The sequence below is a fragment of the Paramisgurnus dabryanus genome, chromosome 2 (genome assembly GCF_030506205.2).
Source record: "Paramisgurnus dabryanus chromosome 2, PD_genome_1.1, whole genome shotgun sequence".
NCBI lineage: Eukaryota > Metazoa > Chordata > Actinopteri > Cypriniformes > Cobitidae > Paramisgurnus > Paramisgurnus dabryanus.
Window position 1 is genome coordinate 49,599,272 of NC_133338.1, and position 18,536 is coordinate 49,617,807.

At 41.6% G+C, this 18,536-nt stretch overlaps 1 protein-coding gene across 1 annotated transcript in view; it reads left to right on the forward strand.

The window, feature by feature from the left end:
* The window catches only part of galnt18b (UDP-N-acetyl-alpha-D-galactosamine:polypeptide N-acetylgalactosaminyltransferase 18b), a 136,386-nt gene extending 130,620 nt beyond the window's left edge, over positions 1-5,766 (forward strand). Inside the window, exon 11 of the mRNA XM_065261567.1 lies at positions 5,175-5,766. Within this exon, the coding sequence (XP_065117639.1) occupies positions 5,175-5,321 (147 nt within the window). The 3' untranslated portion in view covers positions 5,322-5,766. The remainder of the gene's footprint in view (positions 1-5,174) is intronic.
* The last annotated feature ends 12,770 nt before the right edge of the window (positions 5,767-18,536 follow it).

The window sequence follows — 18,536 nt, forward strand, 5'->3', positions numbered from 1 at the left end:
ACTACAAAACCATTATGATATCATCCAACTGAGTAATTCTTTATAGTGAATAGATTAGTTGGTGTGGAAACAGACCTGTATCTCTGGGAATGTGAGAGACAGGATAGTGATGCCAAACTATGTGCACACATTTACTTTTGCCCTTCAGGCTCATAGCTGGATGCACAAGTCATGTTGGATCTCATATGCTTGAATGAACTACTATAAAGACTTGGGAATTGTTTAACCTTTAACCCAGTTCTTATACATATGTACATGTGAATTATTTGTGCCTGGGTTTTTTTAAGCAGGCTTATTAAAACAAGTTTCATGTGCACATGATGAATTGGGGTATAGAGTTAGGATGTAGTGATGAATACTTACGACTTTGTTGAAGGTATTTTAAATGTTTATATCTTGTAATATTGATTTGTTATATTTATATTACACTGTTTATTACATTGGGTTTGTAAAAGAGGCTCTGTTAAAAAGTCAATGGCGCAATAGTGTTTTTTGTAATTTAAATAGCGCATTAGTAATATACGCCTATAAACGGGACATACGGGATGACAACGCGGGTTTGCTTATCACATACATGAATGGCAGCAGCACAAAAACGCTTTTAAATATGAAAGATTAAAGGATTGAATGTAAAAGATTATTATTGAGTCTCTTGGACATAAATGAGGACTAATTATGAGACGTTAGAAGGCACAAAGTGCTGCTTCACCTGCAGCCTGGTAAGTAAATAAATGCTTTGCTTTAAACAAATGCATCTGTTTTTAAATGTTTTTTTTTTTAAATGCTACCTCACGGATTTATTGCATATGATGACTCTGTACCTGTGGATATGGTGGGATGAGAAACATTTTTAAAGGAACAGTATGTAGGATTGTGGCCAAAACTGGTATTGCAATCACAAAACATGTGGCTAAAACTGGTACTGCAATCACACAGCTGGTGGCCAATATACAAAACGACAACATAAACATCAGTTGAGGGCTGCAACTCCACTTTGTAAATGACAATATCCTGGTTATACCACTGTCAGTGATATAAGTATTTAAAATGAAAATGATTTCTTAATGTCTAGTGACATTTCAGGGCCATTTAATGATTAATTTATATACATTTCTTACATACTGTTCCTTTAAGTAATGCTTAAAAAACCTGACGCTGTCCAAGTGCTGAAATGTGCAGAGAGCCGTTTGTAAATTCTTTTTCTCCTGTTTGTTACAAATAAAGTATTTTTAGAGTACAAACCTTTTCATACTTGTAAATTATTTTTTGATGATATTGGATAGCCATACATTTAAAACAATTAAAAGCCTGCTTTTTTACTTCCATGACTAAAAGAAAACGGGTTTTAAAGGTTTTAAAGTCGCCATGAAACGGAAGTAGCGATTGCCTTGTTTTCCCTGTGGTGACGTATATCCGAATGAAACGGCTTTTGAGATGAAATAAGGCAGGGCTGGATTTAAATTTGTCCATCGAGATCTGATTGGATCGTTTGAAGTTGGGTCGTGTTGCTAATTGCTAATCGCTGCGATCTTCTCTCGGACCCCGCCCACCTGCCATACTTTTGACCGGAAGTGAAGAGAGATCGTTTTGAGGAGGGGAGGAGATTTGCATTTTTGATTAAAGATTATGAGCACACACGAATTTTTAAAAAATAATGAAGCTCACAGATAAGTCATTTGTTAATAATACCACAATATTAAAAAATATATATATAGTTTTTCATTTCAATTTCATTGCGACTTTAATAAAAAATAACAATTTCAATGCAAGTGAAAAACAACACAATTATTTAACATTAATCCTAAACTGGGGATCTTCTTACTCCGCTTAGTTTTTCGGTTTACAAAGTCCGTCATCTAAATAGACATTAGACATAGCGCCAGCGCAACTTGCTTTTAAAGGGGATGAGAGGTGAGACTCTCATTGGTTTATTGCACATTACGCCCAAAATACTCCCATTACTCATTAAAAAAGAAGGACCAACCCTTTTCGACCATGCGCTCGGCGCACAAACCATTTTTCCCGTTGTTAAATTAGCAAAAGTGGATTCGGACATGCCCATTTAGACGTTGCGCTGTGCGCTTTAGACAATTCGCTTAGATCTTTAAAATAGAACCCGAAGTTTTCTGGTTTTACTTGTGTTAGTTTGTATTTTAAAACATTATAATGGAATACATGATAAATATCTAAGACATTGGTACCCTTCAAAAGATAAACTATTTCAACACTTCAAAGTAAAACTCTAGTTTAACTTTTTTAACTATATTACCCGCTGTATACTGTAGCTCATACAGCATTGCATTGCAGCACAAATTGTTGGCCTCGAATCCAGGAAACACCTTTGATAAACAAAAGATATGCACTATAAATCGCTTTGGATAAAATCATCTGCAACATTCATAAAAAGTTAATATATCATATCATGTATCAATATCATAATGTCAACATATTTTAAATGATTGTAGCCATTTAATTGGTCTTTCCACCCACATTAACATTTTCTTTTTTATCCATCAGTCTAACACATTCAGATTTAACAAGTATACTGCAGAATAACAATTACTTTTGTAACCTGAATCATAATATTAAAAGATATCCAGTATAATATCGCAGAATAGCTCATTTCTTGTGTGTGTGTGTGTGTGTGTGTGTGTGTGTGCGTGCGTGCGTGCGTGCGTGCGTGTGTGTGGAGACCTTCTGACCTAAGCTGTTGAGCGTCTCTGAAAGAGAGAGCATGATGATGTGATACTGAACTTTCATATACCCGTGACTTAAAGCCACAGGCATCGGTCTCAGAGAAGTGGACTGAACTGAGTGCTGGATGGAACAAAATCACCCAGCCTATCTCATTTCTGCAGTCTTTCCTTCACGGCTTGAGATCAGTGTGGAGTTTCCCCTCCAGCTCATCTTCTGCTCTCTGCTTTCTGTCTAAGCCTATAGCGCTGCTGTTCCTCACAGATACACCAGCTGTGAGCCTTCCGGCGATGTCTGAAAGATCAAAATGAATTTGATGGACTTTTTGGTTTAAATAATAAATGATTAAAATGAGAAATATTTTTAAAAACATTTTGCATTGTGGCATTATTACAGTGGTAGAAGATTGTAATTCTCATCACCTTCTGCAAAAAACATCTAATTTTCATCACTAATAAAGCGCAGAAAATAATATAAATATATTAACAGTATTTGCATTGTAACATTTGTGCATAAGGTAACATTTGTCACACTGCTTTTATTTCCATTTACAGCAGTACTTTAATCCAAAGCGACCTACAAAGGTTTATGTAGATTTTAGTAAAAATCTTGTCTCAGCGGCCGATCACTCTGCTTTAAACGCTTGGAAAGCGAGGCGGACAGCACTGCCTTTTTTGATTGACTTCAGAAAAGAGCAGTGTGCTTCATTTTTTTATATTGCTAGGCAACCACAGAGGCAGCTGTCCTGTCAATCAAATATTGAAGCGTGATCGCTCTTGAAACTTTGGTTTGCTGTTTACTCTCATATAAGCAGAAACTTTAAACAGAGGATGCTTGGTCTGACCTTGATCGAGGATGAGAGTTGCACAAACACGCAGGAGACAGTGAGTGACTGCGGTCTCTGGTTGTTCCAAGCAAAAATAAATTTGTGTCACCGCCTCTCCCCTTATTTAATTGGACAATGAAAAAAATGCGAATGACGTCAGGCACTTTTTCGCACAGAGTTGACTTCAGAGCGCTCCTGCAAAAACACGTGGCGCGGCAAGAAGGAAAAATGCTAGGCGTTCGGCACGCATTAAAGCATGCATACGGCTCACTGCCTGTAGATAACAGTTCAAAAAAGCGCCAATGGAAGTACCGTGCTTTTCAAAAACACCAGCAGCTTGCATTTTTTCAGCGCTGAGCAGAGATACTGACCAGATACAATACTGATTTTTGTGGTAACTATTTTTTTTTACTCTTTCCCCGCCATTGACGAGATTTTCCGTCTTTCCGCAATACCGCTATTATCCACCAGGTGGCGCCCTTCCGCAACTTTTTAAAACCGGAAGTATTGCCCTATGGCAAGCTGCTGCATGTCCGTGTCTGTTTTAAAGATCGCTCTGGATGGGATCTCTATGAAAAGTCCGTCACCAAAATGGAATTATTTTTGCTTTTTGCTCAAAATATGGTGTTTTTGCAGAAACCTACCCATATTCAAAAGCTGATTGCAAAAGAACCACTAAAGGTAGGATGAAACGGTTTTTTTTTGTTTGAAAGCAGAGGGTCTGTTCTTTCATTTGGTATATTGTATGTTTATTTATTTAAAGAAGAACATTTTCTGGAAGGCATTAAACTTTGGTGAAAATCATGAAAAACGTTGGCGCTGGCTGGCAACTTTTTTTAAAAACGCTGGCGGTGAAAGAGTTAAATGACGTTTATCTCGTTTTGGAACCAAAGTCTTCATATATAACAAAAAAGATGGAAAGATATGTCTAGTTAAATATTACCACCTGTAATTTATCATATTAACTGACTAAATGTTCAATAGTTGAAGAAAAGGTAAATACATATAATACCATAATTATCTATTCTACATACTACACTGCAAAAATGATTTTCAAGAAAAAAAATCTTAGTATTTTTGTCTTGTTTTCAGTAAAAATATTTAAAAATTCTTAAATTAAGATGCTTTTTCTTGATGAACAAAACAACCCAAGAAAATAAGTCTAAATGTAAGTGATTTTGTGAATAAAACAAGCAAAAAAATATGCCAATGGGGTAAACAAAAAATCTTGAACATTTTTCTTAAACACTTAATTCAAGAAAAATTCAAAAAAAATGTTCTTACCCCATTGGCAGATTATTTTCTTGGGTAGTTTTGCTCATCAAGATAAAGCATCTTAATTTAAGAATGTTTAGATATTTTTACTGAAAACAAGCAGTGTATATATTAAATAATTTCCCATTTTCTGTGTTTAACTCTTTTTCTTTCATGTAATGCTGCTTTGAAATAATGCAATATTGTAAAAAAGCACTTTATAAATTTGACTTGATTCAACGTGTTCATTCCAGTACTATGAGATTGTGTTTTTCTTATTACAAAGGGGAAAATGTCTTTCACATTGCAGGTGAATTATAGGAGAAGATGGATGAAGTCTTGCCGGATCACAGTTGGACGTGTAATGAAAACCATCCTATTTTCTCTCTCTGTTCTACAGGGAGGCTCCATCCAGAACACAAAGTCAAAGCGATGCCTCGAACTCGTGGAGAACAGTGACAATGAATTCGGATATCAGCTGACCCTCCAAAAATGCACAGGCCAGACATGGACCATCACCAATCTGTTGCCTGGCAGCACCTTATGATGGTACCGTTGAGAACATCGAGAAATGAACTTGAAGCTTAAACACCAGGATGTCTTTATTCGACGATGACATCATATGATAAATGTTAAACATTTTTCCTATAGCTACTGTACTCGTGCATATTGATCAGCCACATTTGGCAGATATGGCATTGTGTGTTATGAGGTTTTACACTGTAATGAGATATACTCGATTGTGTCTTGACTTGAAGGTTGTATCGACTCCAGTGCGTGCACACGGGGCCGTAATTGCTACCGTGTAGCAAAGCTTTGGCAACGTTCTTGCTGTATTTCTTTCAATCTAGTGTCTCAGGTTTGTAGGTTGAGATTATTTTGAAATAACACTGTACATTTTGGGGACATGCCAATATGTTGGAACATATCTAGATACAATCAGCTGTTTTATATCTACATGTATAGTATCAGTATTTATAATTCATGGCAGTAAAAATGACAAATGTTAAGAAAATTTGTGTTCTGTTCTGATTCAGTGACTTTGTGCTGATAGCTGGTGTATAAATAGAGGCAAAGCTCCAATTGTTATGACAGATTAGATAATTCACAGCATCATTGCTTTGGTTTAGCGGTACCCTCCTTTTCATAACTTGGCATTATGGTGGCTACGGTCACCAAAATTTTTCAAAATGCTCCGGGGCTCAAGCACCCACTAAAATGTTTTAAAAGGACCCACGGACAATCGCCAGATATACAATTATTTTTAATCAAAAACCCTTTTGAAATTCGAGAGCCTCTCTGATTGGTGGATCTCGCAAGTTGTAATATCTTCAACGAGTTGATAAATAACTAGACAAGGGGAATTTACATCCGTATATAAAACTGTGCAGAAAGGTGACTGTGCCGTTTTTCTTATTTGGTTGTGGCTAGAAGGAATACAGCAAATGCTGAAATCTCACCGGATGAGCGCTATTTCTATCCTTTTTTCATTGGATTCAGGTCGTAGCTGTATCCCATCTAGCCAGAACCGCTGTTTTCATCTTAAAGGGATGGTTCGGCCAAAAATGATATTAAACCCATGATTTACTCACCCCCAAGCTGTCCGAGTTGCATATGTCCATCGTTTTTCAGACAAACACATTTTCTGATATTTTAGAAAATGTTTTAGATCTTTCAGTTGATTAAATGTAATGTTACGGGGTCCACGACCTTCAAGTCTAAAAAAAGTGTGTCCATCCTTCACAAAATAAATCCAAGCTCCAGGATGATAAACAAAGGTCTTCTGAGGGTAATCAGCGCGGTGTTGTTGTCGAAATATCCATATTTAAAACTTTATTAACGTAAATAAATACCTTCCGGTAGCGCCGCCATCTTAGTCGCGTCCGCATTCAGGATGAGAGCTTACGCAGCCTACGGAGGCTACTCTGCTGCTGCTCTGTGCCCCCACCCTCCGAATTTGTCATACGTCACTAAGAAAAGTGCGTACACTACGCTAATACTCTCTCCTGAATACAGAGGAGTCTAAGATGGCGGCGCTACCGGAAGGTATTTATTTTCGGTATTACAGTTTTAAATATGGATATTTCTACAACTACACCACGCGGATTACCCTCAGAAGACCTTTGTTTATCATCCTGGAGCCGTTTGGATTTAATTTGTGAAGGATGGATGCACTTTTTTTGCACTTGAAGGTCGTGGACTATGGGTGGACCCCGTAACATTACATTTAATCAACTGAAAAATCTAAAACATTTTCTAAAATATCCAAAAATGTGTTTGTATGAAAAACGATGGACATATGCAACTCGGACAGCTTGGGGGTGAGTAAATCATGGGTTTAATATCATTTTTGGCCGAACTATCCCTTTAATTGCAAACCTAACCCAAAATCTCACCGAATTTCGGTGTTAACTTCTAGACAAAACCTCCTCTTTCTTTCATAAGTGCACTCCCATTGCGTCTGCGGTTGCTAAGCAACCTAAGCGTTGCTTGACATTGTGCTGAGGACCCACCCTTGGAAACAGAAATTGGCGTCTATGTTTAACACTGTTTTGTAGCAACATCACACACATCTGAGGTCTGTGACCTGACATCATTCATTCAAAAGAAGTGATGCCAAATGTTAATGTGCTTTTCTATAAAACAAAACCAGACAGCACCATGATACTTTCACAGCAGTAGTTTATACTCAAGCTCTTCTCGGCTCCAAAGAAATGTACCCGACCCAAAATGACCCGAATCACTTTTTTACCCGACTGGACCTGAATGTAAATGGCAACGACGTGTGTGCAGTTTGCATCCCTGCACGCACCAGTCAGACTGTTTTTTACTTCAAGAGGTCAAACTGAATATTTTTATAATGCGATTCATGCTGTGTGCACCAAAACGAACTGACATCTCAGCGTACAGGAATTAAAGCTCCAACCTGAAACAACACGTAGCGGTTAGTGTCACACTGATGCCTATTTGAACACTATTAATGGTCATTTGGTAACTATGTGCACCTTTACCTTATTGTAATACTATTTCACACTGTCCGAGTTTTTTTGTCATTTGCGCTTTTATGCAAGCAGTGACAAATCCTGTAAACCTTAATACAAACAACACACGTTCATTTCAACATGATCTCACAAAGTTCTGTGGGATAGTCACGGACTGTCTTTTTCCGTGGCATTCTCACGGATTGGTTACTCAACTGTTTTTTCCTATTTTCAAACCATTTTCGCTTTGGTTTAGGGTTAGATTTGGTGTTTGCGTTAGTATGTCACTTTAACTATTGGTTTATACTACTTTTTCTGATTTATATTTTCTAAACTTTAAACAATTGTCGCCTGGCGTTATGGTTAGAGTTGGGTTTGGATAGGGATGTCATTTCATGTAAATCTAACCCTAAACCAAAGCGAAAATGGTAAGAAAATAGGATAAAACATCCGTGAGAATGCCACGGAAAAAGACAGTACGTAGCAGGGCCACGGAAAAATGCGGAGATCCGTGAGAATTCCAAGGAAAAATGAGCACAAAATTCCGTGACTATGCCACGGATATTCGTGAGATCAGGTATAAGAACTTGTACTTTTACTTTAATATAGATTTTGGGTACTCTACCCACCTCTGACGACAACACCGAGGTAACTGCTAAAATGTGCATTCAAAATTGATTGACAGGTCTGTCCCAATGAAAATTAACCTACAGCCAGCCACACAATGTTGCAAGCTTTTGGCAAACAGGTTAGAAATTGACTCAATACACACACACAAGATGGTTCTGGTTTCCGTTTGGCAAAAACACATTAATTTTAAATTACCCAAGACCCGATGCCGCTTATATTACATGCCACCTTAAATTCGCCACCTTAAATTCACATCAGGAGTTAGCATTACCATGTAATCAGTAGGGAATGAGATAAAGCATTTGGGGTGCTGTCTGAGGGGAGAGCCACGAGTTCAGAATTTTTGCCCGACACCAGAGTAGGCTTACTTATAGATGTACTGGCTGAGAGTGAAGCGATGGGGTGGAGAAGGGATTCTGCAAAAACTGTCACGGGACAGAGGGGGGGAACGGCTCTATATAGACATTTCTTTGCGCTAATTGGTCGGATTCCATGACCCTCCTTCTCCAAAACTTAGTTAAATAAGTCTTTTTTTATACTTGACTAGTGGTGAATTGCTGTACTTTATTTAAATGTTAATAGCACTTAAGTTATTTTGAAGAGTTAATGTGAAAACATTATCATGACTTGATCACATCACTTGTAATACATTTATGCTGTATAAGTAAGGTGAGCAACAGGGTAATGTCTTTCTCTCTAAATGCCACTTGTGCCTCTCTGCATTCAAGGGATGCATAAAAACCGACAGTGTTCAAGATCATGGATGTCAAAGTTCAGCACATCTCAACATCAAAGACACATTTGATGCTTGAACAGCTCCAGGTCACAGTCTACTTTTGTACCAGTTGGACATTTTTTCTTTAGTCTAAAGAAACATGTCTAAGCTGTGTATCAGGGGACACAGCAGTGTGGCAATTTTTTTTCTTGCCAGTCCTCATTAGCATCTACAGTCCTGCTGAGCCACAGGGATGTTCCCATTAAAAAAACATGCACACCCTGTTTAACCCTCCACATATTAACTAAAGTCTTTAAAATGTTTGCGTTTACGAACACTTTGGGGCCGTTTCCAAGACAGGGTTTAGATGAAGCCAGGACTAGCCTTGCTTATATAACACTATCAGAAATAAAGGTACAAAACTGCTGGGTAGATTACCATACCTTAAGGACCTACATTGTTTAAAAAAAGTCAAAGTATGTACCCTAGCTGTCATTGGGGCAGCTAGGGCAGTCACCTAGGTGTCATTTAAAAAGTTTATTGTATGGACCATTAGGTACAGATATGTAAACATCTAGTACCAATATGTATCTTTGAAATACTAATATGTATTTTCAGGTACTAATAAGCTCTCTTTGGTCCCAGTATGTACCTCTGAGGTACAAAAATGAAATCCTTAGGTGCAAAGCTGTACTTTTTGAAAGGGTACAGTCCCAGTGACAGAAAATGTACAGTTTTGTACCTTTATTTCTGAAAGTGTAAGACATTTAGGTCATTTATACCCTGCAAAAAACATTACTGGTGTGCATCTTGAGATTAGACAATGACACTGATATTTTAATATATAATTATAAACACATTATAAATGTTAGACATGTATTGTTGAAACACATTACAAAGACTGTAAATTATGTAGTGCTGAATTGTTGAGTTACACCGTAAAACAGGATCATTTGGGCAGAGCTAAAATGGTGTTTGGATGACGCACAGGAGCCACCGAGCATGAGCCCCCAAAACACAAACCCAAGCATCAATTGTGGTTGTAGCGGTATATGCAACTTTCCTCTGTGTGGGCGTAGTTTCATTGGACACGCCCCCAGTGTTTAAAAGCCTGTTTTTCCCAAAACCTATTTTATTTACTTGGCTTTTTTCCATTCAAATTTGGCTGGAAGGATAACACATTTTTCTGTGGCGTGACAAACTCAGAACACACCTTTTATATCACTTATACAGTATATTAAATAAAACATGCATTTTAGTGTGGGACTAGACTCCGGGAAACCACCTCTTTAATGCATGCGATTTAAACTAGGGATGCACCGAATCCAGGATTCGGATTCGAACTATATTTTTGACGGGGTTCGGGTTTCGGCCGAATCCTAGATTTTTTTTCCACCGAACCGAACCCTAGGCTTGCGCTACGCTGGTCGACGTCATGCGGCTGTTGATTACACACATCGGGTGCTGACGTGGAGATGAGCTTTTTCTTTCGGTGAGCCTAGGGGCTGGACACACCAAAACTTTTAAACACGGCTGAAAACGTCAAATGCCAGCTGTTTTTCAGCTGTGCGCTTGGTAGCTGTGATGCTTCAGCTGTGAGCCGGTTGGTTGCTGTGGTAATGTCCCGCCCCTCCTCCACTGTAATTGGACGGCCATGTGAAAACTGACATTGACGAGCAGAGCTTCTCACTCAAAGTTGAATATTTTTTAACTCTCCGCGCTCAGCGCCGGTTTTCAGCGCGGAGCTGCTTGCTTATTGGATAAACGAGCGTGTCGAAACGCATCGCTTTCATTATGCATTATGCTGTGTTAATGGAATTAGGATGCGAGTAGGATTCGGTATTCGGTTTCGGATTCGGCCGAATCTTAAACAGTGGATTTGGTATTCGGCCGAACCCAAAAAATCTGGATTCTGTGCATCCCTAATTTAAACACAACTTTAAAAGTTTAAAATGAAACTTTGTATGCACAATCATGTTGGAAACAGCAAATGCTCACTTTAAAAACATGGCACTTGGTATTTTTGTTGAAGTCATGCATGCTCGTCCGCTTGGTCACCCTGTACTAGAGATCTTCACGGGTCCACACAGATGCAAAAAACCTGAGGTCCGACTCAAAATGTATTCCTCAGACACAGGTCGGGTATAATATCGGGTCTAGGGTAATGTAAAATTAATGTGTTTTTGCCGAACGGACCCGAGAAGACCCCATGCAAACTATCTTGCGGGGCAGCCTGATCTAACGAATTTCACAGAATATTTTGTGAATTTTTTCCTATTTTCTTACCATTGTCACTTGGATTTGGGGTAAGAACGACTTTTGTTATATAAAATGACATCCTAACCCAAATCCAACTCTAACCCTAACGCCAGGTGACAATTGTTTAAAAATCAGAAAAAATAGTATAAACCAATAGTTAAAGTGACATCCTAACCCAAACCCCAAATCTAACCCTAAACCCAAGTGACAATGGTTTAAAAATAAGAAAAACAATTGAGTAACCAATACATGAAACTGACACAGAAAAGAAAGTCCGTGGAACAGATACAGAAAAATGCGGAGATCCGTGACAATGACACGGATAAATGCGCAAAATATTCCGTGACTATACCACGGACATTTGTGAGATCATGTTGCTCGCGGGTGTGCATCGAGTCCTTTTTCAACTACCCTATGTTTGCCAAGAGCCCTTGCAACATTGTGTGGCTGGCGGTAGGTAATTTTCGTTGAGCCAGACCTGTCAATCAATTATGAGTGCACATTTAAGCGGTTACCTCTGTGTAGTCGTAAGATAACAAATGAAAATAAATGAAGCAGGGGGATAAATTATATGCGAGGCCAATGAGGTTTCTTTCTGTCTGATTGGTGCACACACGTCGGTGCTGTTTACATTCGGGTCCAGTCAGGTTAAAAAAGTGCCACTTGGTCTAGTTGGACTCGAGTCTAATTTGGCTTGTCTCAGGTCTGGTCATTCTTTTATAAAAAAATATTTATACACATTAGTTTTACATTACGGGTACATTACTTTGGACCCGAGAAGACCTCTATTCTGCCCTGCTAAAAGAATCTTGCATAATTGAGATTCAACCTTTCATTATAAACAGGGGGCGACGGAGCACAAAATCTACTGTCTGTTCTTACCTAATGGTTTAATAGGAGCCCTGCCGATCAATATTTCATTCAGCCATTGAGCTTGAAGTACTCTGGCTGAAAGTGTCCTCGTCCCATCCGCAGCTGATAGACGTCTAAACCGTTTGCTTCTTTAATGAGGACAAAAGCAATAAAGTTACCCGAACATCCCAATATCAGCCAGTCATCTCCAAAAACACTTACGGACAGGCATTTTATTGCACTGATTGCAAAGGGATTTCCATAGGTTGCTATAAAAAGTTTATGCAGCAAAGTGTTGCACAAGTTCAAACCATTTCAATTTCACCCCTGTTTTGTATAAAAGCATGAGCCAAAATTGCATAAGAGCACCTGCACCCTTTAAATGAGATATGAGATAATTTTAACAGCTCACGAGTTGAGAAAAGATTGCATTTTACCGAGGCAGTGCAGTTTATGTGTGTGGGTGATGGGTCAGGGTGGGTGAATATAATGAAGCGTTTATGTATTTTCAGCTCACGGGAGGTCCAGTGTACTTACAGGCGGTGTGGGTTTTGCTTTCAGTGTTCCTGCGAGCAGCTTTTTCTCGAATCTGCAGAGGGAAACAGATGCAATAAGCAGAATGAAGTGCTATTGTCCGTCCCCTGCGAATACATGACAGGTTTACCGCCCTTGCCCGTATCTATTATTCAGGTGTCTCTCTTTGGGGGCGAGACCAATAAAATAACAGTGGATGTTCATAATGAAACATGCACAGTCGCACACACATACTGTTACCAATACAGCAGTAAAATAATAAAATAAAAAGGAGGTTTCTGGCACAGAATGTGTGCGATGTGACAACAGGGAATGAGAGTTCAACTTAACATATGGAGAGAATCAGGGAATGATCCGAGTCGAGAACTGGCAGGAATCCCAGTGGAACTAAAAGGCATAGGGGCACAAGAGACACTCTTTGTTTTTCATTCGGCAGGTGAATCACAGGTGCTGCGTTGAGCTGTGAGGAGGGTTCGAGTTTCGGGTGCACCTGAGACTTCAGCTTTAAGTATAGAAAAATATGCTCGGAGGAAAACATCGCAATTATTGCAGCGCTGATGGCTTAAAACCTGACAAAAACATTTCCAGATCAAGAAAATGTATCCTTTAGGAGGGATAGTTCACCCAAATATGAAAATTTTCTCATCATTTAACCACTTTCATGTTGTTACAAACCTGTGTAAATATCTTTGTTCTCATGAACACGAATGAAGATATTTTGATGAATGTGTGTAAACAAACCATTTATTCAATTCAATTCAATTCAATTTTATTTATATAGCGCTTTTCACAAAAGTCAATTGTTTCAAAGCAGCTTTCCATAAATAGAAGCAGTGAAAAGCACAGAAAACGACAGATAGCACAACAAAATACATGATAGCATGAGCAGTTAAATTTGCTGCGGCTATGACTCAATATTATAATTGCACGTATTACTAAAGCAACGTATAGAAGAGGAAGCTAGGTAAAGCCCAAAAAGGCTGCCTCCCCGGGGTGAAAAACCCCCTAGGAGAAAAAAAACCCCGGGCTTTTATCCGAGGAAAAATAAGTCCTAGGAGGGAAAAACCCTTAGGAGAACGGAAATGGAGATTTAGCAGAGATTAAGCGGTTCTGCCGGTGATCGTTGGTCAGGTATCAGCTGGGCATAACGTTGAAGGACAGCCAGTAGATCAGAGGTGTGCCGACTTTCACATCTACCGGGACTGGGTCTGTTTGTCTCGTCCTCGGGTCGAGGACGAGACAGGGAGAGAAAAACAAAATCGTATTAGCGTAGCGGCCGTTCATATGTATTGAAGTGTCACACAGTGATGTGGTTTAACTCAGCTTAGTTCCAGACAGACTAAATATTGCGGCATAATTATGTTATCCACAGTTGAGGATTTAGCAAATTGGGGGCCCAATGCGAGGGTATATATGGTAAATAAGGGTCACCTTCCGATCTTTAAGAGAAAATGAAACCTGACGACCCGTTTGACTAAGGCCTAAAGCCCCACTGTCGTCGTTAATGCAGGTTCAGTGGCAAACGGGTCTGTATGGCATACTATTCATAAGACTTACGATAGCGCCAAAATCGCAACCCGACCATACGTGCCAACCCGTTTGACTAAGGCTGGAGGCCCCACTGTCGTCGTTAATGCAGGTTCAGTGGCAAACGGGTATGTATGGCATACTATTCACAAGACACACGAAAGCGCGAAAAACGCAACCGGACCATACATACCAACCCGTTTGACTAAGGCTGGAGGCCCCACTGTCGTCGTTAATGCAGGTTCAGTGGCAAACGGGTCTGTATGGCATACTATTCATAAGACTTACGATAGCGCCAAAATCGCAACCCGACCATACGTGCCAACCCGTTTGACTAAGGCTGGAGGCCCCACTGTCGTCGTTAATGCAGGTTCAGTGGCAAACGGGTATGTATGGCATACTATTCACAAGACACATGAAAGCGCGAGAAACGCAACCCGACCATCCATACCAACCCGTTTGACTAAGGCTGGAGGCCCCACTGTCGTCGTTAATGCAGGTTCAGTGGCAAACGGGTCTGTATGGCATACTATTCATAAGACTTACGATAGCGCCAAAATCGCAACCCGACCATACGTGCCAACCCGTTTGACTAAGGCTGGAGGCCCCACTGTCGTCGTTAATGCAGGTTCAGTGGCAAACGGGTCTGTATGGCATACTATTCATAAGACTTACGATAGCGCCAAAATCGCAACCCGACCATACGTGCCAACCCGTTTGACTAAGGCTGGAGGCCCCACTGTCGTTGTTAATGCAGGTTCAGTGGCAAACGGGTCTGTATGGCATACTATTCATAAGACTTACGATAGCGCCAAAATCGCAACCCGACCATACGTGCCAACCCGTTTGACTAAGGCTGGAGGCCCCACTGTCGTTGTTAATGCAGGTTCAGTGGCAAACGGGTATGTATGGCATACTATTCACAAGACACACGAAAGCGCGAAAAACGCAACCGGACCATACATACCAACCCGTTTGACTAAGGCTGGAGGCCCCACTGTCGTCGTTAATGCAGGTTCAGTGGCAAACGGGTCTGTATGGCATACTATTCATAAGACTTACGATAGCGCCAAAATCGCAACCCGACCATACGTGCCAACCCGTTTGACTAAGGCTGGAGGCCCCACTGTCGTCGTTAATGCAGGTTCAGTGGCAAACGGGTATGTATGGCATACTATTCACAAGACACATGAAAGCGCGAGAAACGCAACCCGACCATCCATACCAACCCGTTTGACTAAGGCTGGAGGCCCCACTGTCGTCGTTAATGCAGGTTCAGTGGCAAACGGGTCTGTATGGCATACTATTCATAAGACTTACGATAGCGCCAAAATCGCAACCCGACCATACGTGCCAACCCGTTTGACTAAGGCTGGAGGCCCCACTGTCGTCGTTAATGCAGGTTCAGTGGCAAACGGGTATGTATGGCATACTATTCACAAGACACATGAAAGCGCGAAAAACGCAACCCGACCATACATACCAACCCGTTTGACTAAGGCTGGAGGCCCCACTGTCGTCGTTAATGCAGGTTCAGTGGCAAACAGGTCTGTATGGCATACTATTCATAAGACTTACGATAGCGCCAAAATCGCAACCCGACCATACGTGCCAACCCGTTTGACTAAGGCTGGAGGCCCCACTGTCGTCGTTAATGCAGGTTCAGTGGCAAACGGGTCTGTATTGCATACTATTCATAAGACTTACGATAGCGCCAAAATCGCAACCCGACCATACGTGCCAACCCGTTTGACTAAGGCTGGAGGCCCCACTGTCGTTGTTAATGCAGGTTCAGTGGCAAACGGGTCTGTATGGCATACTATTCATAAGACTTACGATAGCGCCAAAATCGCAACCCGACCATACGTGCCAACCCGTTTGACTAAGGCTGGAGGCCCCACTGTCGTTGTTAATGCAGGTTCAGTGGCAAACGGGTATGTATGGCATACTATTCACAAGACACACGAAATGCGAAAAACGCAACCGGACCATACATACCAACCCGTTTGACTAAGGCTGGAGGCCCCACTGTCGTCGTTAATGCAGGTTCAGTGGCAAACGGGTCTGTATGGCATACTATTCATAAGACTTACGATAGCGCCAAAATCGCAACCCGACCATACGTGCCAACCCGTTTGACTAAGGCTGGAGGCCCCACTGTCGTCGTTAATGCAGGTTCAGTGGCAAACGGGTATGTATGGCATACTATTCACAAGACACATGAAAGCGCGAAAAACGCAACCCGACCATCCATACCAACCCGTTTGACTAAGGCTGGAGGCCCCACTGTCGTCGTTAATGCAGGTTCAGTGGCAAACGGGTCTGTATGGCATACTATTCATAAGACTTACGATAGCGCCAAAATCGCAACCCGACCATACGTGCCAACCCGTTTGACTAAGGCTGGAGGCCCCACTGTCGTCGTTAATGCAGGTTCAGTGGCAAACGGGTATGTATGGCATACTATTCACAAGACACATGAAAGCGCGAAAAACGCAACCCGACCATACATACCAACCCGTTTGACTAAGGCTGGAGGCCCCACTGTCGTCGTTAATGCAGGTTCAGTGGCAAACGGGTCTGTATTGCATACTATTCATAAGACTTACGATAGCGCCAAAATCGCAACCCGACCATACGTGCCAACCCGTTTGACTAAGGCTGGAGGCCCCACTGTCGTTGTTAATGCAGGTTCAGTGGCAAACGGGTCTGTATGGCATACTATTCATAAGACTTACGATAGCGCCAAAATCGCAACCCGACCATACGTGCCAACCCGTTTGACTAAGGCTGGAGGCCCCACTGTCGTTGTTAATGCAGGTTCAGTGGCAAACGGGTATGTATGGCATACTATTCACAAGACACACGAAAGCGCGAAAAACGCAACCGGACCATACATACCAACCCGTTTGACTAAGGCTGGAGGCCCCACTGTCGTCGTTAATGCAGGTTCAGTGGCAAACGGGTCTGTATGGCATACTATTCATAAGACTTACGATAGCGCCAAAATCGCAACCCGACCATACGTGCCAACCCGTTTGACTAAGGCTGGAGGCCCCACTGTCGTCGTTAATGCAGGTTCAGTGGCAAACGGGTATGTATGGCATACTATTCACAAGACACATGAAAGCGCGAAAAACGCAACCCGACCATCCATACCTACCCGTTTGACTAAGGCTGGAGGCCCCACTGTCGTCGTTAATGCAGGTTCAGTGGCAAACGGGTCTGTATGGCATACTATTCATAAGACTTACGATAGCGCCAAAATCGCAACCCGACCATACGTGCCAACCCGTTTGACTAAGGCTGGAGGCCCCACTGTCGTCGTTAATGCAGGTTCAGTGGCAAACGGGTCTGTATGGCATACTATTCATAAGACTTACGATAGCGCCAAAATCGCAACCCGACCATACGTGCCAACCCGTTTGACTAAGGCTTGAGGCCCCACTGTCGTCGTTAATGCAGGTTCAGTGGCAAACGGGTCTGTATGGCATACTATTCATAAGACTTACGATAGCGCCAAAATCGCAACCCGACCATACATACCAACCCGTTTGACTAAGGCTTGAGGCCCCACTGTCGTCGTTAATGCAGGTTCAGTGGCAAACGGGTCTGTATGGCATACTATTCACAAGACACACGAAAGCGCGAAAAACGCAACCCGACCATACATACCAACCCGTTTGACTAAGGCTGGAGGCCCCACTGTCGTCGTTAATGCAGGTTCAGTGGCAAACGGGTCTGTATGGCATACTATTCATAAGACTTACGATAGCGCCAAAATCGCAACCCGACCATACGTGCCAACCCGTTTGACTAAGGCTGGAGGCCCCACTGTCGTTGTTAATGCAGGTTCAGTGGCAAACGGGTATGTATGGCATACTATTCACAAGACACATGAAAGCGCGAAAAACGCAACCCGACCATACATACCAACCCGTTTGACTAAGGCTGGAGGCCCCACTGTCGTCGTTAATGCAGGTTCAGTGGCAAACGGGTCTGTATGGCATACTATTCACAAGACACACGAAAGCACCAAAATCGCAACCCGACCATACGTGCCAACCCGTTTGACTAAGGCTGGAGGCCCCACTGTCGTCGTTAATGCAGGTTCAGTGGCAAACGGGTATGTATGGCATACTATTCACAAGACACATGAAAGCGCGAAAAACGCAACCCGACCATACATACCAACCCGTTTGACTAAGGCTGGAGGCCCCACTGTCGTCGTTAATGCAGGTTCAGTGGCAAACGGGTCTGTATG